Consider the following 24,104-nt stretch of genomic DNA (forward strand, 5'->3'; position numbering starts at 1 on the left):
ATCTCTCCATGGGTTTTATCATGAAGGCCTTTTGGATTTTGTCAAAAGCTTTCCAGCATATAATGAAATGATCGTGTGGGGTTTGCTTATATGGTGGGGTACATTGATGTTCATATGTTGAACCATTTTTGTATCTCTGGGTGAAGTCTACTTCATCATGGTGGATGATCTTTGTGATGTGTTCTTGGATTTGCTATGCAAGTGATTATCTTCCCATTTCCTACAGAACAGGCCACCTGAACTCTAACCCTCAGCTAACCCCAAGCCTACTCTAACCGTAAGTATTGAATACACAGTGTTAGGAAAAGATAGTAATAAAAAAGGACATAGGTTTAAGGCCTAATAAGCTAGGCAAGGCAGTAAATAATACCATTGCCTGAAAAGCAAAGGGTTACTTGAGATTTAATTGGGTATTCTGAAACATGCTGAGCTTGAACTGCCTACACAATACACAGCTAAGTATTAAACATAGCTGGATTTGCCAAAGCCCGCTCTGGCAATATCAAACAGCACTTAGGTCAGGGAGCAAGGGTTAAGAAATAATAAAAGAACAGAAATAGAGGGAAGGAACAGTCAGAAACAAAGGATAGATTTGGGAGGGTTAGCAGTCAATATGACAGCAGCATTGGAATTGAACTCATGACCTCAAGCATGCTGGATGAGCGCTCGACCCATCTCTCTAGCCCATGTTCTACTGCCTTGGGTGCTGGAGCAATCAAGTCTCAGCCTAGGGGCCACAGTGTGTTTTTGTGAAAGTCTGAAGACCTTGATATACACTTGGCAGAACATCTTGTTTTACCACAGTCTCAGCAATCCATGTGATTCTATTGTTGGAACAGAGAGCACAAGAGCAACGCCTGTGCACAGAAAGCCTTTGCTCTCAACAGGGATCCCCAGTTAAATCTAGTCTGGAATATGAGTTTGGACAACACTAGCTGATTACATTGGGGTGGGGACTCCTGGGTCACCAGGAGATAGCGAATCAATGAAGCAGAGGGCACATGCTGATACCAACCTCTAAAGAGGCAGTCTGTAGTCTAGCAAGACGGCTTTGTGAGTAAAGTCACTTGCCACCAAGCTTAGAGACCAGGGTTCAACCCTAAGTAGCTGTCTTCTGGCCTCCACACATGTGCCTAGCATGCACATGCGAGCTCCTGGCCCGCCACTTTTAAGGAGGCAGTCTACTGTCTAGGTTAAGGCAAGTAGCTTCTTGGTTCCTATGAACAGGGTGTGGCCTGGCGAAGTAACAGGGCCCCAGACTTTAACACAACTGACACCCTGGCAGAGGCACCGTTCTGACCTTAGAACTCACCATTGGATCCCTGCCAAAATCGGAACAAAGACATAATCCATCAAGGACTTAGTTCCAGGGCCTGGGAAAGTCCCTAAAAATACTGACCTTGTTTCTTGGCTTCTGTAGTTTCGACTCTTGCTAACCAAGGTATGTCAACCATGACACGTTTTTTGTGCATAAAAGGAGACGAATGGTGAGGCGCTGTGCTACACAAGTTGGGCAAGTTCCCTATGTAGCCCCCTGGTGGCAAATAAATACTTTATACCGGCTGCGAAGAGTCCATTGTGTATTCTGAAGGAGTTTATCTTGCAACAGTGGAGGCTACATTGGTTCCTTGGAAGTGACGACGTTCAGAAGCAAAGACAATATGGACCTAGGAATAAACCCCGATGTGAGGGCGGGACAAAGCTGGACCAGACCCTGCTTCATCTTCCTCTAACACATGCCATTCATAGAAAACCATGGTGTTTATAGTTTCAAAGGGGAGAACACTGACACAAGGGAAGTGCCTTCCCCATGGTGTGATGGGGAGAGCAAGTGTCTCAAGACTGTGGCCAGTAGGGCCCAGATTAGCTGGTGCACAACACAGGGAGTGGCAGACTTTAAGAAAACAGCATGCCATCAGTGCTTCATGGAATCTTGCCACAAAATGATGTATCATTCCACTCACATATTTCAGAGGATTTGGTAAAAGTGGGTTAGTACAAATGGGGCTCTTGTTTTATTATACTAATTTAACAATATTCTAAGTCCTATAAGTGAGATGAGAACAAAGAAAGGTTTGCTTCTAAGTTTATTTTGCTGAGATCTATTCTCCTACTTAACAGGCGTAGTGAGAACAGCACACAGACTCATGGGCCATGTTTTGGGAGCCCAGACGGTAGTTTTGCGAATTGACTTCGGAGTATTTTCGTTTTCTTACTGGCAAAATTATAATAAGAAAACAAAAAGTCCTAGCCTGTTCGGATGATTAAAAGAAATTACAACATCTACATTACATAAGCAGTGTTTGGCGTAGGAGGGGTTTATTAAACATATTCAGGTACGAACTGTGCAACAACCTTGGTCAAGATCCCCTCCAAAGCTGCTGCGGGCATCATCAGGCTGCGGAAGCCGGTGCATCATCAGGAGGGGCGGGCTAGCTTCCGCTTGCGGAACTCCGTTAGCAGAGACCTTGGCTACTGGGGCTGGTTGAGGGCGCCTGGGAACCGGGTGATTGCGTCATCAGGAGGCGCGACGAGGCTTCCGGTGGCTTGAAGTCCGGACACCTGAGCCGCACGTCTGGTTGTAGGATGTTGTCGCGCGGGGCGGCGGCGGCTGCGGCCGCTGCGGCGCGGGCTTCCCGGGTGCTGAGGGTCTTCACGGCGAGGCGTCGCGCGCTGCACACCAGTCTGCAGAGCCGCTCTTTTGCCAAGGAGCTCTTCCTGGGCAACATCGAGCAGGTAGGGCAAGTCCTGGCTGCCCGTGTTCTCCGCTTCCACCTTCCATTGGTACCTGGCCGGAGATGGATGGAACTTTATCTGAGTTCCGAGAGGCTGGGCTCAAGGGAAATGTGGCTTAAATAGTGTCAGAGAGGTTTTTGTTTTGAGACAGGATCTCATGAGATATTAGCCCAAGCTGCCACTGGACTCCCTCCGTAGACCAGGCAGGCCTTGAATTCGTGATTCTCCTGCCTTACTCTCCAGAGGATGGGTTTACAGTAGTGCGCCATCACACCTGCCTTTCCAGCCATTTCTTAAGACTCAGGGAAATTTGGGGGAATCCTTGAAGAGGTGATTACGATGACATCTCCCTGTTTCAACAAGGAAATATGATTTCTAAATAGCTTCTTCTCTGGCCTCCCTTCAGCTCCGAGGCTTCCCCCAGATTTCCTTTCCCCTTTCAGAGATCCACAACCCACCCTGGAGCAACCTCTATTCCATAACGCACCGATCACGTTAGGCGTGGAAAGGCTTTTCAGTAGAACGGAGTTCGATTCTTTTTAGGTGTGCTTAGAAGTCATCTCATATAATCTGACTGACTTGATTAAAGCCGAAGCCAAGACTCCGGCTAAGAGTGGCTGCCCTGCTGCAAAGTTCAAAGCCAGAACTTTGAACTATGGGAACAGGTTTTCCCACAACCTGGGGCTGATGATGGTGCTGTAGCTTGGATTCTCCTGCCTTTCAAAGACACGAGGAGGAAAGAAGTGGGCATTTATCCCCTTTTAGTCTTTACATCTACCTCACCGTCACTCATCAGCTTTGCTTGCTCATGTAGTTAGTGCCCCCCCACCCCCATGTCACCTACGTCCCACTACTGTCATGTACTGTCCCCTTCTAGCAGGGACAGATTTGGTCATTAGAACTCAGCTTTCTCACTTACTCAAGGACAGTTCTGCATCTTGAACCTGTGCCCTCTGGCTTTGTCCCAGCAGCCAGTAGTGTTTTCCACATTGCCAGATCGAAGTTACTCTTTCTCTTTCCTATTCCTACCTGACCCGTCATTGGTATCTAATGCAGACAACTACTTTCTGAGCGCTTCTGAAAAACCTACTCTCGTCATCTCCTTTGTTAGTTCCTTTGTTTCTCAACCAACCTGTAGACATTGGCCAGTGTCTCTGCTAGCCCAGTTGAAGTTGGAGGGAATTTTGCTGCTGTTGTTGTTTGTATTGTTTTCTTCTCCTCCTCCTCCTCCTCTTCCTCCTCCTTCTTCTTCTTATGTGGAGGTGGTGGTTGTATTGATTGCTTGCTTTGAGATAAAGTCTCCCTGGAACTCAGGATCTTTCTACCTCTGCCTTCCTTCCTGAGTGCCGGATTGCAGTTTTATGCCACCCCTAGCAAAGCCGAAGTCTCTCAGGTCTGCGGACCTTCCCTTTCATTACCATCAGCCCCTTGGTGACCTGACTCAGTGTCCTAGCTTTAAATGCCACCTCTTCTTTTATGACTCACATTTATTTTCCAACTTAAAGAGTTTTCCCTTAACTCCAGAATTATGTCGATCTTTTTGCTCAGAAACTTCCCTTAGATGGCTAATAAGCATTTTAATAAACATATATGAAACTTCCCTTCTGGATCCCACCCAGTCCTGCTTCTCCCAGCAGCATTTTTTTTTTTTCACCATAGATAATGACCCTTCTGTGATTTAGTCTTTTCAATACATTCTGCAGTAACTCTTTTGATTCTTCCTCCTCCTCCTCCTCCTCCTCCTCCTCCTCCTCCTCCTCCTCCTCCTCTTCTTCTTCTTCTTCTTCTTCTTCTTCTTCTTCTTCTTCTCATAGCCACATCGAATCCTATAGTAAGTAAATCTTGGTCTATCTTCAAGTTATATTCAGGATCTGACCACTTTTAAGCAGCTTTGCTACTACTTTCAGAATTGGACACACACCAGCTCTCAAAGCATTTCTGGGCCTTGATTAGGACAGTGGCAGTGGTACTTAAGAGTCTCAGGGAGAGTGTCCCAGCAGTGGCTGCTGTACTGCACTTAGTTGGACCTGAAGCTTCCACACGGGCTAGTGGGAGCTTGACTGGATGAGGTTTGGGTAACAAAGCAGAATTAGTTGCAGCCACTTGGCTTTTGAAATTGACTTCTGCAGTAGGATTTCTTGAATAACAGGTTCTGTTGCTTTACGAACTTGAAAGATACTAATTGAAGTTAAGCTCCTCTCCCATGGTGTGTCTTACTCAATTTTTGTCTCTGTTGTCTAGAGGACGTTTTTCCTTCTAGCCCTCAGGATCTCCTCCTGGAGTTTTATGTTGTTTGTTTTGGTTTTGTTTGGGGGTGTTGTTTTGTTTGGAGAAGATTATATTGTTGTTGTTGTTGTTGTTTTTGAGACAGGGTCTTGATGTGTATGTAGCCTTAGCTGACCTGGAACTTGCTATGTAGACCAGGCTGGACTTGGACTCACAAGAGTCCACCTGCCTCTGCCTTCCAAGTGCTGGCATTAAAGGTGTGCATAATCATGCTTGGCTCCCTGAAGTTTTTACCCTTTAATTATGTCTGAATACCAGCTACTTGCCAGGTTGTCTGTTCTTGCCTACTTTGCCCACTGGGATCAGGAGCACCTTCCTCTCACACGGCCATTTGACCAAGACTAGGTGAACAGTGAGGTTGTGAAGGTGATGGGGGGGGGGCGTGGTTCGAGCCTCTGCTCTCTACAAAGGGGGCAGGCAGCCATGTTTCAAGAGGCTCACAGTGGTGAGAGGAGCCATGGTTCCCGTTTGGTCTGCCTCACAGTGGACAGCAGCATATTCTTTTAAGTCAGTTGTCTCTTGCTTAGAGACCCATGAGCCTCTTGTGTCTCTAAGCAAATAGATTGTGTAGTATTGCTAATGTGGAGTCAGGGAAGTGAGGAATGGGACATAGGGTAGGGAAAATTGAGGGCTCCCCTGTGGTGAGAGGAGCCAAGGAGATAGGGGAACTCCTGTGATCTGTCCCTGTTCAGCAGAGATGGGTTCTGCTATTCATCCTCATTCCAGCGATTACAGTGGCGCCCAGTGCTCAGATGGTCACAGATCCGCAAGCCATGCGGTGCCGTCAGAGGCCAACAGGGAATCCTGGCTAGTTGGCCACTAGCAATAAGAAGCCAAGTCATTCTCCAGGAAAAGAGAGTGGACGTGGGAAGAGCTGGAATCTCACACATAGTTACTTCCTGTTCCAGGTCCTAGGAATGTCCTTTCCTACCCTCAGGCTACTCTCTTTGATGGACAGGATTAGAAACCACACTAATAGAGGACATTTAAGTTGCTCTATCCAGCCCCACATGTAAGAGTGGCTGAGCTCAGGTTGGCTTCTTGTCCTGTGACCCTGCTACCTCACATGCTCGGCACAGGAAGCCAGTATCCACAACATAAGAAGCAGCGGCCCAAAGTGGGACACACAGGATGATTAGAATATGTTCTGACTACAGAGAACATTTGAGCTCTCATAAGGACAAGTCTCAAAGGGACCTTGAGGGAATGTGACCTGCACATTGTGGGAGACAAAGCGGGAATACTGCTGGAATCTGATGGCCTCAAGATTAGTAAGCAGCAGATCTAAATGTAATCCCAGGCTCCTTGCTTATGGACACTCTCCACCACTTGTTATTGATAAGGAAACTGTTAAAGATTAGGATTCAGCCCACCTGCATGGGGCGGGGGGGAGGAGTAGATACAAGAGAATCTTCAGCGTAATAAGACCCACACCTGAAGCCATCTTTCTGCCTCCTTCCTGGGACCAGATGTGGAATGGACACATTTATTTACCCCTTCCCTTCTTGATAAATATTACAATGAAAAGTTGCTGAAAATTAAATTTGTCATGCATGTTTTTCACTTTTAGAAAGGCGTTTTCCCATTTCCAGAGGTTAGTCAAGATGAACTTAGTGAAATCAGTCAGTTTGTGGGACCACTGGAAAGATTCTTTACTGAAGAAGGTGTGTATGGCTTTCTTTTTTATTGCTCTTCCATTCCAAGATGAATTGATTGCTACATTAGACGCACTACTGAGAGAGGAAGCGCTCACTGTCTTTGTTAAGTTACGAACAGTTTCTCATAATGGAGACTTCAGGGATCACCCCATTTCTGCTTAGTTAAAAGACACTAATGCAGGTCCCCTCTAGGTCTCTGTTGTATACACTGCAGCAGGCTAACACTTGTGTAAGACTTGATAAGATGAAAAGATGAAGATAGCTGAGGCCAGGGAGTTCAGACTGACTAGTCACACACTGGGGCAAAGGCTGTAGAAGATGGCATCTGTTGCTAGGGTTAGGTCTAGGTCTTTGTGTGCTGGCTTGTGGTCTGGGGACTGTATGCTCTTCTGGTTTCTTCCAGTGGTGAGCTCTTGCATAGCTCAGCTAACATCGCAACAGGATATTGCTGTCAGCGCTAGCCAGCTGACCTCCCTCTGATTGCACAAAGCTTCACGTGTACTGGTGCATAGGTGTGTGTGCGTTCTCGTGTGGTGTGTATGGTCGTGAAGATACAGATGCAGTTAGATTGTGAGGATTCCTGTGCTGTCTTTTTATGATTAGATTTTACTTAAATTCCATGTCATTATTTTGCCATTTGGTTTTGGAGACAGGATCTCCTCAGTTCTCACATCCAGACAGAACCAGGAGAATGGATGGTTCTGAGCTGGTCCTCAGCTTGCCTTCTCTTTTCATGTCACCCAGGAGTGCAGCCTATGAAGTGGTGCTGCCAAATCTAGGAACTCCTCAAAGGCACACCCAGAGGTTTTGTTCCTAAATCATTTCAAATTCAATTTTCAAGTAAGATGTACCATCATAGTATGCCTCCGGGAATCTGTGTCATAGGCGTACATGATACAGCGCTTCTCTAAATGACTCTGTTGACTAGCACCTAGGTTAGTGCCACCAGTCACTTAAAAATACAGCTCTTACATGCCTAGTTGCATAAAACCAACAACATGCTGAGTGATCCTGACTAAACAGCTTCAGGTTTTAGACATTTTCTGCCACTGGTGTTAGTATACTATTCAAAACCATTCTGTATAATTTTACTTACATGAGTATATCTTATTTAGTTTTCTCTGCCTAATTGAGATATTTGTTTTTGTCAGTGGACTCTCAAAAAATTGACCGGGAGGGAAAAATCCCAGTTGATACCTTAGAGAAATTGAAGAGCCTGGGACTTTTTGGGATACAGGTCCCAGAAGAATATGGTAAGTCACAACAGTGACAAGTCACTTCCTGGTCCATCTCTTTAACATGCGCTTTCCATGTGTGCATAAAGGGCTTCTTGTTCAGGAACAGAGGCCTTTAAAGGCAGTCTTCTGTAGTCTTAAGTGCCAAATGCCACATTTAAAGCTGTGCTTCTACAGCCTTCACCTGCCTGGACTGTGGACATTGTCAGGGCAGCCTCTGGGTGTGACCAGCTGAAGGTCTGTGACATGCAGGGAGAGTATAGTTGGCAACACTGGCTGTGAGCTACTTATTTGCAGAGATGCTATTTGGGGTTTCAGTTCCTCACCTGTTTGCTTCTCCAGATACTGAAGTTTAGCCTCCCTTGGACATCGGAAGGTGGGCTCTCAGCTACACAGAATAAATCTATAGCAGTACCAGATGTGGAGCTGGTTCAAGCTGAGATATAGGTGAAAAACACACTGCAGTGCACAAGGTGGCTTGCACCACAGAAAACTTACACTATTCCAAGTGTTCCAGTGCCACAGCAGTAGAGTCTTGCCCTGGTGCCTCTGGACTGGAAATGCCTTTCTGCTAGAAGGGATTTGCAGCATACTCGTGACTTACTGTTTGAATAGATGTCCATATTAACAATTCAGCTTCGTATATATTTCCTTGACCCAAAGAAATCTGGAAGATATACACAGATATGCTCTGGATAAGATTATAGATGATAGTTTCATTGTGTCGTTCTGTGTTTTTTAATTTTTTTTTTTAATAGTATCTGATGTTACTTTAAAGTTAGAAATATAAAATGAGCCCCTTTCCCCAGTTGGAAAAGTCTGCCAGCCTTTTTGTCTGCCTTAGGTGGCCTGGGCCTCTCCAATACCATGTATGCTCGGCTTGGGGAGATCATCAGCGCAGATGCGTCCATCACGACGACCCTGGCTGCACACCAGGCTATTGGACTCAAGGTCGGTTGTTCGAGGTTGTGTCTGGGCTTTCTGGAGGCAGTAGGAGACAGACAGGGGACTGTTTGTGACATAAATGGCTGTTACTGCTCAGGGTCCAGAGGAGAAACCTAGCTGCACTTGCCCTTTGAGGCACAGGTTAGTGTTGTCTTTGGAAATGAATCCTTTCCTGAGCTGTGCTGTCCTAACGTATACCTTACTTGCCCTCTCAACTTCGAGCATGGTGGGGCAGCTGCAAAGACACACTGCCCTCCAGGGTTTCACATTAGCTGTGTACAGGTGACAGACAGCTCCGTGGGCTCCACATCTGCTTTGCAGCCCATGATTAAGTATCCAGACTGCAGTTATTTTCAACAGGATTGGGGTTGGCTAGCACAGCTTTGAGATGTACATTCCCATACTAGGTACAGTACCCCCATGCGTGCACATCCTGTTGTCCAGGCCACCCTGTCCATAAGGGAGAGGTCCTCAGCTTGTAAGTTCCCACACTCACCCAGTGCACTGCACTAGGCTGGTGATGCAGTCCTAGATGTGGACCCCAAGCTCCCCTTGTGTCTGCCCCTGTGCATAAGTCATGGGCCTTCCCTCAGCCGGCAGGCTGGCCTCCTATGTCATGTCTGAGGCCGCTGGCTCTGAGTCAGATTGTCTTCCCCTGAGAGAAGTAAACACTGCCACAGAGGGGCTGCCTCGTAAGTGCATCTCATTCATCTTCTCGGGGTCTGTCTGTCTCATTTAGGGGATTATCTTGGTCGGCAATGAGGAACAGAAGGCCAAGTATCTGCCCAGACTGGCATCCGGGGAACACATCGCAGCCTTCTGCCTAACAGAGCCAGCCAGGTCTGTCTCCTCAAACTGTCATCTCTGTCCAAGGTCCCTGGATGTGGAGCTGTGTTTCCTCATCTCTGAAGCCTTCAGAGAATCAATAACTATCCCTGCAGTGTCTACTAAGTCGGTGTTTGGGTTCACCAGCCACTTGGCACTCAGGAATATACTCCAACGCCACTGAGTCCTGCAGAGCACATGGGGTGGGCTGAGTCCCCATTTTCACATTAGGGGCTGAGGCTTGGTGAAGTTGTAATCAGTCCAAGGTCGCTCAGCAAGAACGAGGCAGGCCTGGATAACACTCAGGTTCTGATGCGAGGCCAGCTGGCATGCCACCTTGTTTAATCTTGCTTCCCTTTCTTTGAAATCCTAAAACAGGCTTCCTCCTGCCATGGCCTGAACACACACAGGAATTCTTGATAAGCCCTGTGGAGCTCACATCCCATGTTGAAACTTCAGCCCCGACTGTTTGACTAGCACTTTTTGACTTGTTACCCACACATATCTTACTAGTATACGTTTTACTGGGTTGTGCCCATCTGCTTCCAGCCTCTGGACACTTTCCTTGTTTGAGCATCAGAGTTGAAGTGGAACCGACGTTTTTTTGTCTGACCCGTATTTTAAAGGGCTGTCTTACTTCCAAGCCCTCAGACCCATTCTCATCTTATTCTTGTACTTTTCTTCCTCAATCCGTCTTTCTGTCGTTACAGTGGGAGTGATGCTGCCTCCATCCAGACCAGAGCCACATTAAGTGAAGATAAGAAGTACTTTGTCCTCAATGGCTCCAAGGTACAGCATGGCTGCATTGCCCTGCCAGGGTTAGTCAGTGCTCACTGCCTCTGTGTCTGCCTTCTGCGTGCCAGGGGCTGCAGGATCTGCACATCACACCTGGTGTGTGCCACTCCTTTGTCAGAACAGCCTGAGGCATAGCTGAGTGGCTGGAGCAAGGCAGCCTAACTCCAGTCTCCTTGATTCTGCGCCTACAGCTGCTTTTGTGGGTTTATTTTCAATTTCAAAGAGGCACAGTATAGCGCAGTGCACATCCATGGCCCTGGCACACGGCTAGAGCATTTGCACACTCACGGCTGGTAGTATTTATTCTGTTGGCATCCCCACCTCTGGATGGTATCCTTGAGATTAAATCAAGGATTGCGTAAAGACAGAACACTGTAATACCGTTAGCAAGTGGGCAAAGGATAATGATGCCTTCTTACCTAGTGAGCATTCAGGTTTCCTTGCTGGTTAGTTTGTTTGCGTGAATCAATAGCTAACTTCCATCCGCTGCAGTTCCTTGAGCACTCTTTCCTTCTCTCACCCCTCATTTTCACTTTTTTAGATGATAAATAAAATGCAGTGTATGAAATTGCACATTTGTATTTGTGGAGCAATGCTAAGTCCCGTCTTCTTTAGTCTGCTGGCGGTGGTCTGCTAACAAGCAGAGCTGTCTGGTGCACACAGCCTGGAGGTCTTGCTAGTGTCATTAGCTTGTCTCCATTCCTGCCCTGCACTTGCTCCTGAGAACAGCCCTGCCCTGCAGAGACTAAGCTGTGCTCCCGTGCTCTTCCACACAGGCTTGGCTTATCTGGAGTACTCTCCAGGTCTGGTGGCCTCAAAGTGGATAATCTGAGGACTGTCTCCAAGGATCTTTTGGTTTTTTTCCTCAGGTTTGGATCACCAATGGAGGACTGGCCAGTATTTTTACTGTATTTGCAAAAACTGAGGTGGTTGATTCCGATGGTTCGATAAAAGACAAAATCACTGCATTCATAGTAGAAAGAGACTTTGGTGGAGTTTCCCATGGGAAGCCTGAAGATAAACTGGGCATCCGAGGCTCCAACAGTAAGTAGTATGGCAGATATGCGCGTGTGTGCGTGTGACAGAGAGAACTGAAAGACAGGCTCCCTGTCCACTCTGACCAGCTATGGAGGTGAAATGGCACTTAGTTACTTGTGGATTTAGTTCAGCACTTTAGTTCCTTGGGAATGTTCAGTGTTACTGAATCCAGGTGAGTGAGGCCAGTTGAAATCCCAGCCTCAGCAGGGGCAGGAATGCACATCACAGAGCCACAGCTGTCTTGGGTAAACATCCTGTGGCAGGCCATCCCATCTTTCTTTCCTAGAGTCCCCTTCCTCTCTCTTCCTACTCTGCAGACCCACCTGTCATTCCTTGGTCACCCTCGCTGCAGGGGAGCTGGTGTCCTGTTTGTTGCCTTCAGTTCACCCAGTATGGCCATGGAGTTCTTAGACTAGTCTCGGTGTAGTTTTAGAGTAGCCATCCTACAGGGACTGTGTTCCACTCTTGGCACATCAGGGCCCACGGCTGTGTACCCTATATCTTTGGAGCTGAGCATTTCAGTGATGTCATTTACCTGGTGACAACTGGGAAGCTGGTGCCACAGCAGCATGCAGGACCCCAAAAGATGGTCCAGGAATAAAAGAGGAAGTCAAAGAGGAAGGCAGGTGCTCCCTGTACCCAGCAGAGTAGCCTTTTGAAGGAATGGTCAGGTCCTCTAGCCCAGAAGAATCCTGTTGACTCTAAGGTCTTCACAAATGCTGCTACTCTTCATGTGCTTTTCTGTCTTTGGTGCTCTCAGCTTTGGTTAAATGTTACCTTAGAAGAGATGGCTAGCCTCCCTGCAGCTCTGCCTCTCTCCTGTGCTGCTCGCTTCATCATAACTGACAGTGCTAACATGTTCTTGCATTGTGGTTTCTCTTCCTGGCCAAATAATGAGCTCTGAAGGCAGGAACGTGGCTTGCCTGTCTTCCCTGTTCTCTAACATGCTAAGTGCGTGGATTAGTCAGTTAGTCACAGGCCTGTGTGTTTTACATTTGTAGTCACAAGTTGTACATTTCATGTGTTTTAGCATGTGAAGTCCATTTTGAAAATACCAGAGTGCCTGTGGAAAATGTCCTTGGAGAAGTTGGAGGTGGCTTTAAGGTAAGTTGCAGGCCAGCCTCCTGTGAGTTCTGTGCCATTCTACATGTGAGTCTCATGCCCTGCCCTATCCTTTCTCCCAGCAGGCTAGCCTGTGCTTTACCTGTGACCACGTGTAGCTCTTGGGCATAGGAAATCAGCAACATAGAGGCTGGAGAAACGGCCTCCTAGAGGAGGGAGTCTGGGGAGGATGATGAGGAGCCTTTATCTCCTTGGAGACACACTCCATCTTGAGAGAGGAGTGGCATTCCCCTCTCTAGCAGGTGTGACAAGCAGACCAGTCAGTGGGCTCGAGAAGCTCGGCTTCCAAGAGCCGATCAACTTAAGTCCCTGCCCTAAGCTTTCCCCTGGGGTCAGGTTTACATATTAAAGAGTTATATAGAGTCTCACTATGTAGTTCTGACTGGCCTGGAACTCACTGTGTAAACCACATTGCCCAGAGACCCACCTGCCTCCGCCCCTAGTTCTGGGATAAGAGGCATGTACCACCCTATTCAACTGGATTCCTTTTCCTATGTACATATGTGAGTGTCTACGTTTATGTATGTAAATTGCATGTGTGTCATGGAACTAGAGTTACAGGCTCTTATAAGCCACTGTGTGGGTGCTAGAAATGGAACCCCAGTCTTCTGCAAGTCTTAGGCACTGAGCCATCTCTCTAACCCCAGATTTATATTTTATTAAGAAGTAGTTTATGTAACATTTAGTTTAAACACATTTCCATCACTTTTAATGTGTAGTCTGTTGTGCCAGCACTGCTTCTAGTTGTGGGAATGCTACGCTTCCAGCCCCACCCCCATCCTTTGGCAACTGCTGTTTTCTCTTGTTCTTCTTTGGGTTTGTGGATGATAAGCATTTCGTATGACTGGAACCGCATGCAGTGTGTTTTGTTACTGGCTGCTTTCACATATTACTCTTAACCCATAATCATGTCACAGCATGAGTCAGTGTTTCATTCCTTTGAATGATAGATAATCATCTACTGTGTGAGCAAGCCATGGCTTACTCATCTGTTCATGAGTTGAATTGTTGTCAGTTTTGGGGCTAGTGTCGATAATTCTGTTGTGATCTTTTGTCTTAAAGTTTTTCTTTGAAAAACATGTTCTCAGTCCTTTTGGGCATAAATGTAGTAATAGAATTTGCTGGATATTTGAAGAACTTTTTCCACAGTGGCTATAGTGCATATCTTGTTTTGCTGTCTGTTCTAAAAATGAAGCCTGTGGCTTCCCTAAGTTTCTTCACTTGAACTCTCTAGTTGGTTAAGAAAACCCCTGTGACTGTGGATGGGGTAGCAGAGCATGGAACCAGAGCTGTGAACCTATGGCTCGCAGCTACTCACTGTGCTGGCTCAGACTAAAGGGCAAGGAAAGACACGGGGCTGACAGGGCCATCGGCCGCTATTGTAGGTACCTGGCATCAGTCACTAGGGTCATCTCTGTATACAGGCTTGTCTGCCTGGTGTGTGCTGCTGGTAGTCCTGAGGAAGTATTGACACAGCTCTGAAGCACGGCTCGTCCTGTGTAAAGTGTGGGTGCTGATCCTGAAGCACAGCTATAATGTTCCTGCTGCTTGCAGCATACTTAGATCAGTCTGAGTTTCTGTCCCCTCCCCATGGAAAGGAGTACTGACAGGTGTAGGCTCATTTAGACTATGAGCAATGACTTTTGTGTGGTCAGAGCGCAGCCAGTGATGTTGATGGAAAGGTAGAACAGCCAGCTAGTTTGAGGATCAGACCTGCTTGCCTCTAGCCTGAAGACAGGCAGGGTGGTTAACTTGGCCTGAGGTTGGCATGGAATTCTGTAGCTGTTTGCCTTTGCTCATGAGAACCAGTGGGCATGGCTGGCTCCCTCGGCTTCCTTCAGTGCGTCTGGACTTTCCGCTCTCCCCACAGGTCGCCATGAATATCCTCAACAGTGGGCGATTCAGCATGGGCAGTGCTGTGGCTGGAATGCTCAAGAAACTGATTGGTAGGTGTCAGTGTTGTGACAGCCACTCACAAAGGGACTGGAGGGAGGGAGGGTGCTCTGGCTCCCACTGAATGCATGGACCACCTGGCAGGGGCTGCCTAGAAAGCATCTCTAGCTCTGGCTGCTGGAGTGTGAGGCAGCTGCTCGCATTGTGTGTGAAGTCAGGAAGCGGAAAGAGTGGATGTTGGTGCCCCCGTGGCTTTCAGCTTATGTGCTGATTCTGCCCGTATTCAGGGTGGCTCTTCCCTCCTCAATTAAACGTCTGGAAACTCCCCCATAAACATGCCCAGAGGTGCTAAAGCCAGTCAGGTTGACATGGAGAGTAATCTCCACAGTAGATGAGTCAGGAGCAGGAGGAGCCCTCTGCAGCACCTGCTGCATACAAGAATGTCTGCACCGTGTCTGCTGGTGGGCAAGTCTGAGCTGGACACATGGACAGACAGCTTAAGTTTAGAATCTGGCCACTGATTTAGACCAAAGATACTCCTCCTCCAGAGGCTGTACATTCCAGTGTTCCTGTGCTTTACACACTAGTCAGGCATCCAGTCTGAGCATAGAGGGCTGCTGCTCTGTCCATGACAAACATGGCTGTTTATTGAACTCCAGTCCATGAGCCGGGCACTAAGAAAACGTTAGCTGTGATCTCACTAGAGCCCATGGCTCTCTGGGACCAGCTCTGGCTGTGAAGTGCCGGAAGCAGAAACAACCCTGCGTATTTTGTGACCATTGGGAGTTTACAACATTGTAGGCACATGCTTGGGGTCTTCCCTCTGTGTAATTAGTAGAGAAACTGTGGCCCAGGGAGGGTGGTGCTTTACACAGGCCCATGCCCTAAGGGCAAACCTGCCTGCTAGGTTCAGGCTCCTTGCAGCATGCTCTATAGCTCTCATCAAGGAGAGTTCTAGAAACGTGTGGGCGTAGAAACAGTTGGAGACGAGCAGCAACTGGATCATGGCAGAGGAATTATTTGGAAAACAAGTTGCGGGCAGAGTTAGATGCACTGGTGCCTGGGTAGAAGGTAGAGTGTGCCTCTGGGCCTCTTAGAACCTGGCACTGTCCAGAGCTGTGCACACTGGGGCCCCAGCCGGAGCTCTAACATGAAGGCACCCCTCAAGGCTGAGTGCTGAGCCCACTCCCATGTCTTTCTTAGATGGATGCCTGTGCCCCTGGCTTGGTGCCAGATGCCTCGAGCCTTCCACCTCTTTGTATCTTCCAGCATTCTTGGGTGCCAGGTAGAAGGAAGGTCGAGTGTTTCCCTCCAGACCCTCACAACTGACTCAGCATTCTCTGTCCTTAATCTTCCTGCCTGCTCCCCATGAGAACTGAGAATTCACCTCCAACCAGCTGCCTGCCAGAACGAGCTCAGACCTCAGAGACAGAGCTTCATAGTTCCTTCTGGGTGTGGAAGGGTCACATCATGTTGGCCTTAGAGTTTTCCAGTAATCAAAAGCCGGTTGTTTGTTTGTTTGTTTTGACAACTCTGTTCTTCTTTAGAGCTGACTGCTGAATATGCCTGTACGAGGAAACAGTTTAATAGGAATCTCAGTGAATTCGGTTTGATTCAGGTACGGAAGACTTTGCTCACTGGATGGGGAGAGGTTTTCAGTTGCTGTCTCTATTGTGCCTAGGAGCAGGGGCATATGAAGAACCCCGCATAAGGCATTACTGACACTGGGACAGCAAATCTGATGTAATTTGCGTCTCAGAAGACAGGATAGAAGATCTGAGTCTACGCACATGCAGATCACTTCTTGATTTTGGTTTTCTGAACATTTCAGGAAAAGTTTGCGCTGATTGCTCAGAAGGCGTATGTAATGGAGAGTATGGCTTACCTCACTGCAGGCATGCTAGACCAACCAGGATTTCCCGACTGCTCTATCGAGGCAGCCATGGTGAAGGTAATCACAGCAACTGCAGCTAGCTAGAGGGAGATCAGCCTTTCTGATCTGACCCACGACTTGACTTTATGACTTGCATCTCGGCAGCTGTCGGGTTAGTAGGACCCTAGGGTGAAGCTGGGGGAAGGGACCCAGAGTGGTGCTCACCTGAGTGGGCATCTACAGGACAGCTCTCTGCTTCCTGGTGTGGAGGCACGACAAGTCATGTTAGGCATGGAACACACAGGTTGGTCACTGGTCCTAGAAGGCAAAGTGGACTTACCTGTGCTTACCCAGAGGTTCCTCCTGGAACCACTCATTTCCACAGTTTCCCCCACATTCTCCAACTGCATCCTGGGCAGCCACTTCCCATAGCTCAGGTCTTGCCTTTAGAAAACCAAGGGAGTAACTCAGTTGTGAAGCACTCCCACCAGGCGTTAACCTTGTCTGTGTCTGTGGCAGGTTTTTAGCTCTGAGGCTGCCTGGCAGTGTGTGAGCGAGGCTCTGCAGATCTTTGGTGGCTCAGGCTACATGAGGGATTACCCCTATGAGCGTATGCTACGTGATTCCCGCATTCTCCTAATCTTTGAGGTGAGTGTCCCCACTGACTCTACTTCCCTGTACACCTCCTTAGTGATGCCCTTGTGCTCCTCCCAGCCTTCCCAGTCCTGAGAGAGGCTAAGTGTTCAGAAATGGCCTCCAGTGATGTCAGCTGACTGTGCTCTCTGGTTGACCCTCTTAATAATACACCAGTGCCTCCATCCTCCCTGGCTTTGTAAGAGGGCGTTTAGGCTGGAGACAGTCCACTCAAGTCACACTCCTGAGGGCCCTCTTCAAGGAGCCCACAGTGACTTCCCAGTGACTGCTAGAGTTTTGCCAAGTTACTTCTGCCCGGGCAGGATTGGGCAAACCTACGGGAGACCCAAGGTCCAGTCCCAGCTCCCGCTCTGCTTCACCTCATCCCCTCCAGGTTAGGGTTTCACTCTCAGGAAGCTGAAGCACTTCATGGTGTCCAAGGAAGGCTCATTAGCCCCTTCCTCATTTTCTAGCTGTTGCCTTCCATTAATTTATAAACCTACGGGGGTCAGCTGAGTTGAAGTGCATCACGTAAGGAGGGCACTGGGACCAGACACACTTGGGAGGCCGTGGTGTGATGACTTGTGGGGCCTGACTGCCTGGAGGTCACGGAGACATGGCCAGCATGAAAGGTGGATACCGCCCAAAGGGAGCAGGTGGCTGATGATGAACTTGATGACCGTGGCAGAAGGACTGCCTTGGGGAAGGGCAGTGTGTGTGGCAGGGAGGCAGGTGGCATATACTGGGCCCAGACAGGGCTTCGCGGTTACTACTAGGAAAATAAGGAGTAAAGGAGTCTTTGTGGACACACCAGTCACCCTGCTGACATGGATATGGTGGTGAGACATGATGGGGAGTTGGGACATGGAAGTTGACTGCAAAGGATCTGGGCCTTGGATGACCTTGACCAGGACAGGGATTTTTGGAAGCCATAGGAAAGTTTGATCAGGGATTAAATTAGTTGTGGAATGCTCCCACCAGGAGGGTGGGACAATCAAGATGGATAGGTCTTCACAATGTCACAGCGGCCATGAGAGTCCTACACTTAGACATGCAGAGGGTTCGAGCTGCAGTGTAGTCGGCAGACTTGTCAGAACCAGTGGAAGGTCTCCATGGTCTTTTGGTCCCAGCCGACATCTCTGCCTTATCAGTCACCCACAACGTAAAAGCAGAAAGGTTCACTCCCTCAAGAGCCAGATATGTCTAAGCCATCTTGTCTGGGCTACCCTCTATTGGCCCTTCCTGCAGGGACAGGCCTGGATTTCTCTAGCTCCTGTCTAGGTGGCGTGGCTAAGCAGGGTTTGCTCTCGAGGCCATAGTTCTCAGAAGGGTGGGAAGTTACATGAAACAGGCTCTGTTCAGAGCTGGACGCAATACCACAAGAGCCTCCATACCCAGCTTCTCCTAGGGCAGCTTCTCTCCCCTTGATGCCAGTCCAGCTGCAGGATGGTACTGGCTCTGAAGCCTGGTTCAGGGGCCTACAGATCCCTGCTCTGTAGTACAATGCTATTAGCAGCCTAGTAGTTCTGTTGAGTAGTGTTCTTCCTTGGAGAAGCAGTGTGTGTGTGTGTGAGGGCCTCTGTGGAGCTCCCAGGTACTGCTTCTCGAATGTCTATAGTTTCCCTGAGGACTCTGGTCTAAACGAGTGCTATGGGTTATCTGTTCCACACTTTCTGTGTCCTGGGCAGCACACACCTTTATCACCCAGGGAAGTGTGGTTTCAGTTTTAATGAGGATTCTGGGACCTAGAGAAAGGCATGAACCATACAGGACAGGCTATGAGAGGTGAAGGCCCCAGTGGGAGGCCAAACCATCTGGGCAGTCTTAACCACCCTTCCCTGTGTGTTCCCTGACACCTGGCCATGGCCTGCTTCTGTGCCTAGCTCCCAAGCTGCGACAGTGGCAGCTTCTACTGTGTGGAAAGGGGGTAGTGGCTGTACCTAACCAGTCGCAGACTGCACTGTTGGGCTGCTTTTGACCTTTGCACTTCTGGCCACAGGGAACCAATGAGATTCTTCGGTTGTTCATTGCCCTGACAGGCCTGCAGCATGCTGGACGCATCCTGACCTCGAGGATCAAGTATGTGCTATTTTTCCGTCTGTTCCTTGGTCCCTCTCTGTCTAGATGGGCCAGAGGAAAAGGCTGCCCAGTCTCGGAGCAGTGGGTGGGGAGTGCAGCCTGCACACAGGCTCACTGCAAAGCTGCCACAAGGAAGGACAATAGCCTATATGTCGTAGTGACGCCTGGAAGCAGCTGGAAGGGCAACCTGCCCAGTTGTTCCCATTGTCTTTAGAGTCCCATCGTCCTCCGGGCACACTTATTCTACCTCCCCCTCCCCTGCTGACTCTCATCTCCCACCCCGGAGGGTACCTACTTCTTGGAAATGTTACTGCTTTGGCTGGACTGCTGAGACATCCAGAAGCTAAGGATGAGAGGTGCCTCCGCAGGTGGCCAGTCTGAGACTAGTTTCTCTTCCTTGCCCTCTTTCTCTCCTCTGCCCTCACTCCAGGGCAGAGCAGCCACCTCACTCCGGGCTGGAGCCCGTGTGCAGGCTGCTGACAGGATTGTGCAGACTCTGGCCAGACAACTGGCTCCCACCTGCCAGGAGGAGAACCCCACCAGCATGGAGCACGCATGCTCACCATAGCCGAGCATGAGCTCCACGGTGTCGTGCTGCTGGCCAGTGGGAACCAGCTGTAGGGTCTTCAGTCACAAAACTGCACTTCCTGCAGAGAGCTGAAAAGCGGCAATGTGACCACAGTCCTTGAGACAATTGGTCGGAGGCTTCGGGACTCACTGGGCCGAACTGTGGACCTGGGACTATCAGGCAATCCTGGCGCTGTACACCCAAGTCTTGGAGTAAGTATGCCCACTGCTTGGACTGTGCACATCCCCACAAGGTACTCCCAATCCAGAAGGGTGTGACTAGCATGCAGGCTCCTGCAGGAGGTTGGGACCACTCAGATGCCCCACTCTATTCCTGCCCTGTCTCCATCGGACTCCAGACTGTGACTAGGTGGGTCAAGCGGAACATCACAGATAAGAGACACTGAGTCTGTCTTCTCACAGGACAGTGCCAACAAGCTTGAGGAGAATGTGCATTACTTTGGCCGGACTGTTGAGACCCTGCTACTCCGTTTTGGAAAGGTAAGTGGGTCCTGCCAGTGTGGGACGCTGCCTCCCCAACATACATGCCCACATGGTCAGCAGCCATGGGGCTACTTAGTGCCCATTGCCCACCTATGAGACCTGGCCTAGAACAGAACGTGATCTGCATGGGGCTGGAGCTGCTAGCCAGCGCAGCCCATGGAGGGCCTGCAGAGTGGATTAGTCACAGTTTTCTCAGAACCTTCCAACCAGAGAGTGGCTCTCTGCAGTACCTGGAGTGGTCCCCTACCTGGGGCTGAATGCCAGGAGTTAATCTCAGAAGACTCTTGCTGTAGGAGACAGCCAACACACTGAGCACCAGTCTCTGCTATCAGACAAGTTTCTGAGACTGTGTAGGCTTGACACATGCCAAGTATAAAGAAGGGAGGGCACCATTGGTCACCATCCTGAACCTCTGTCCTCAGACCATTGTAGAAGAACAGCTGGTGTTGAAGCGGGTAGCCAACATCCTCATCAACCTGTACGGCATGACAGCTGTGCTGTCACGGGCCAGCCGCTCCATCCGAATTGGCCTCCGGGACCATGATCATGAGGTAAGCCTTCCACAGCCCTACCCAGAAAATACTGAACAGAGCCACAATGAGTTGGTGTCAGGGTCATGGCTACTGGGACAGGCCCTTCATCCCACTGTCTTTTAATGGGGCCTGGAGCTGAGGAAGAGAAATTGGGTGGTGTGGCCTGTTGGGGAGCCCTGTACACGTGAGATGGTACGTCAGAGTCCAGCGCCAATTAGTGGGTACAGAGATGGGTGGATGAGCTTGCTGTGTTGTGGCCCTGTGAATGCTGCTCCTAAATACAGCTCCTGCCTCAGTCTCATATAGGAGACAGATAGGGGAGGTGACAGGCCACCTCCTTTCATTACCCGCATTCCACACTCCTCACCTGCAGGAGGAAGCAGAGTTAGTTACTAGCAACTCCTGCTTACCAGGCTCTTGGCACACACTTCACAGAGAAAGGAGCTGTCTCAGAGCTTGCTCCTGAGTCGCTCGCTCCTGCCAGCCTGCATTCAGTCAGAATGCTACATAACCGCTTAGCAAAGCTTTTTGCCCAAGATGTGATGCCCAGTGTGGCAGTAGGCTGGGTTTCTTAGAGTTCAGAGGTCATCTTCAGAGCTCTCAGTTGCCATCCTTTCTGACTCTGGTTCTCCAGGTTCTGTTGGCCAACATGTTCTGTACAGAAGCCTATTTCCAGAATCTCTTCAGCCTGTCTCAGCTGGACAAGTGTAAGTGAGGGGCGTGTGGGAAAGTGAGCACCAGCTGCAGTCTTCTTCAGCGGGGAAAGAGGGTTCGGCTCACAGGAGAGGGCTGGGCACGTGGGGTACATTCCTCCTATGTCGGAGATGCTGGTGTCTGTTCAAGTGCAGTCCCCAAAGAAGGGGACCTGTCAGTTAGAGCTGTCACTGTACCTGTCTCCTTAGCTGCAGACTAGCCAAAATGGCAGTATGCTGTACAGGTGATGAAATGGCTTCTCCAAGAGCGCTGGCCCCGGAAAACATGCTAACTTTCGGCCTGCTTCCCTATCTGAAATGTTTCCTCTGTCGTAACTGCTTGTCCATGTTCTGAAATACAGCCAGGTTCTCTGACTTGGCAGTCTGAGGAGCCTTAACCCTGGTGCCAGTTACGGTGGAGAGGGCCATTAAAACCTTTACTGCACATGTTGTAATAGTCTGCAGCTGTGGCCCAGCCCAGGGCCCTCCACAGGCTACAAGGCTGGGATAGACCGTGGAAGGTAGTGAAATGCTCTTTCTAGGAGCTAGTTACCAAGTCCAGCCTTCTCATGTAGGACCTGGGGGTCCTTGGATGCTGCTTCCCAGTGGGGAGCTGACAGGTGAAAATGCGCAACCTTATTGTGAAAGGATTGCCTGTGCCTTTTTCTCCTCTCACAGATGCTCCAGAAAACCTGGATGAGCAGATTAAGAAAGTGTCTCGGCAGATCCTTGAGAAGCGAGCCTACATCTGTGCCCACCCTCTAGACAGGACATCCTGAGGCTGGAGCTGCGTCATTGTACCCAGCTAGCCTGTTAACAGAATGCAGCCTCTTCAGAAGACAGACACCGTGGCTCATCTGTGTGGACTGCATGTCATCCGCATACACTAAACGGTTTTCTTCTCTGGGAAAGAACAATAGTTAGGTTTGACCTGTAGGTCCTGCATCTAAAGAGATCACATCTTCAGCAAGGAAGGATGGAAGGATCAAACTGTTGAAGGAAGAAAGAAAAAGAAAGAACCAAGTTGCTGATGGCTCTGTGTGTGACTACCATGATGTGTCTCAGTGGAAATGGGCCCACTCTATGACACAAGGCTCACAGGAAACTAAGGTGTGGGCAGCCGTCCTACTAAACCATGCACTAAAGAAGAGCCTGGGAGACTGTGTACCACCTATGGAAACTGTTGACAATCTGTATCAGGAACCGCCTAACAAAAACGAACATAAAGTGTCACAGTTTCTGTCCCATCTAGACTTCATGTTCTTCTAATCCAGGATCATGAGGGGTCTTAGCAATAAAATTCCTTCTTGGGTATTTTAAAGCTTGCATTGTAGAGCTCTTTCAATTCCTTTGTTAGGATTATTCCAGGGGCTTGGTCCGGTGGGTGTTGGTTTATTTTTAATAGAATGTTACTTGTTTATTCTTTGGTAGTTCATACATGTACTAGTGCATGTTGGTCATATCTACCCCAGCTCCTCCCTTCTATTCCATCTGCCATCCCCACATGCTCACCTCCCACATGCTCACCTCCCGCATGCTCACCTCCCGCATGCTCACCTCCCGCATGCTCACCTCCCGCATGCTCACCTCCCGCATGCTCACCTCCCTCGTCCAGTCCACTTAGTGTGGCATGGCATGTTCATGTGTTGGCTTGCTCTTGTGCACAGATGGCTGCCTCCCTCTTTTAAGCAGTGCTGTGTGAGGTGTGTGTGTGTGTGTGTGTGTGTGTGTGTGTGTGTGTGTGTGTGTGTGTGTGTGTGACAGAGCGCTAAATGTGCAGTAATCCTTATTCCTTCTAGCCTCCAGAGCACCATAGGTCCTCACATTAAACACTCTACCTAAAATAAGTGTTGCTTGCCATCTTGTTGATTTTGTAGTGTTTTATTTTCTTCCTCTCTTGCTTAGTATTATTATAGTGTGGCTTCTTCTTTCCTGGGGTTGTTTTTCTCTTCAGTCTCTTCTGGAGAGCTGATCTGTGCTCATAAGTTTCTTTTGTCTATTTTTATCAAATAATCTTTAAACTTTTCTTTTAATTATGACAGTTTTACTAGGTATAGAATGCTGGATTAGCATTTATTTTATCTATAAATATTTAGAAATAAACCATTCCAAGATCATATGGCTTTTAAAATTTCTGTTGAATAATCTAGTATAATTCTGATGGACCTACATTTATATTTGTCATGGCATTTCTTGCCCCTTTCAACATACTACTTTGTTCTGTAGTGTTTTGTGACAGGAGGTTCTTTTCTGGTCTTGGGGCCAGGGGAATCTTGTGTTACAATTCCTTTGAAAAATGTTTCTGTGCCTTTAGAATCAGGTTCTTTTTCTACGCCTATAACTCTGTTGCTGAAACTTTGGACAGAGGTTTTTTTTTTGTACTTACTCTGTTACCTGTATTATCTGTATTATCTCCAGCGCTTCATATCACTTCTTCTTTAATTCCTCCTTTGTTCACTTTCTGTCTCATACTATCCATCGCCTTTCTTATTCCACTCAGCTGTCTATGTCTTGAATTTACAAGTTCCTTGTCAGGGATTTCGTTGGGCTCGATCTTACCGGATGCCGCCGTCACAGGGTGAGTACTTTTTGGAGGAGTTCTGCTGTCTTGGTTTTCATGTTTCCTGTGTTACAGTTTGGGATGTCTACATCCTCTGCTGCTCTGCGTGTTTACTACATACATCCTGGGA

At 48.6% G+C, this 24,104-nt stretch overlaps 1 protein-coding gene across 1 annotated transcript; it reads left to right on the forward strand.

Annotated features, from left to right (window-relative positions):
* The first annotated feature begins 1,452 nt into the window (after window positions 1–1,452).
* On the forward strand, window positions 1,453–22,735 carry Acad9 (acyl-CoA dehydrogenase family member 9). The gene is made up of 19 exons (XM_051157754.1): window positions 1,453–1,487; window positions 2,523–2,736; window positions 6,593–6,686; window positions 7,832–7,933; window positions 8,760–8,866; window positions 9,600–9,700; window positions 10,396–10,474; window positions 11,350–11,524; window positions 12,549–12,622; window positions 14,511–14,586; window positions 16,081–16,151; window positions 16,365–16,484; window positions 16,926–17,054; window positions 19,039–19,118; window positions 19,772–19,898; window positions 20,109–20,186; window positions 20,612–20,740; window positions 21,357–21,429; window positions 22,093–22,735. Exons 1-19 carry the CDS (start codon window positions 1,453–1,455, stop codon window positions 22,191–22,193), a joined length of 1,965 nt encoding a protein of 654 aa, XP_051013711.1. The 3' UTR covers window positions 22,194–22,735.
* The last annotated feature ends 1,369 nt before the right edge of the window (window positions 22,736–24,104 follow it).

This window comes from Acomys russatus, chromosome 15, assembly GCF_903995435.1.
Source record: "Acomys russatus chromosome 15, mAcoRus1.1, whole genome shotgun sequence".
In the NCBI taxonomy this organism is placed as follows: Eukaryota; Metazoa; Chordata; class Mammalia; order Rodentia; family Muridae; genus Acomys; species Acomys russatus.

What these genes read in the sequence shown, in the direction of transcription:
- Acad9 (XM_051157754.1), top strand. Translation starts at nt 1,453, where the DNA reads ATGACACGTTTTTTGTGCATAAAAGGAGACGAATG. An exon ending in AAGATTCTTTACTGAAGAAG is followed by an intron (nt 6,687 to 7,831) that starts GTGTGTATGGCT and finishes TGTTTTTGTCAG; the next exon opens with TGGACTCTCAAAAAATTGAC. An exon ending in TCCGGGACCATGATCATGAG is followed by an intron (nt 20,741 to 21,356) that starts GTAAGCCTTCCA and finishes CTGGTTCTCCAG; the next exon opens with GTTCTGTTGGCCAACATGTT.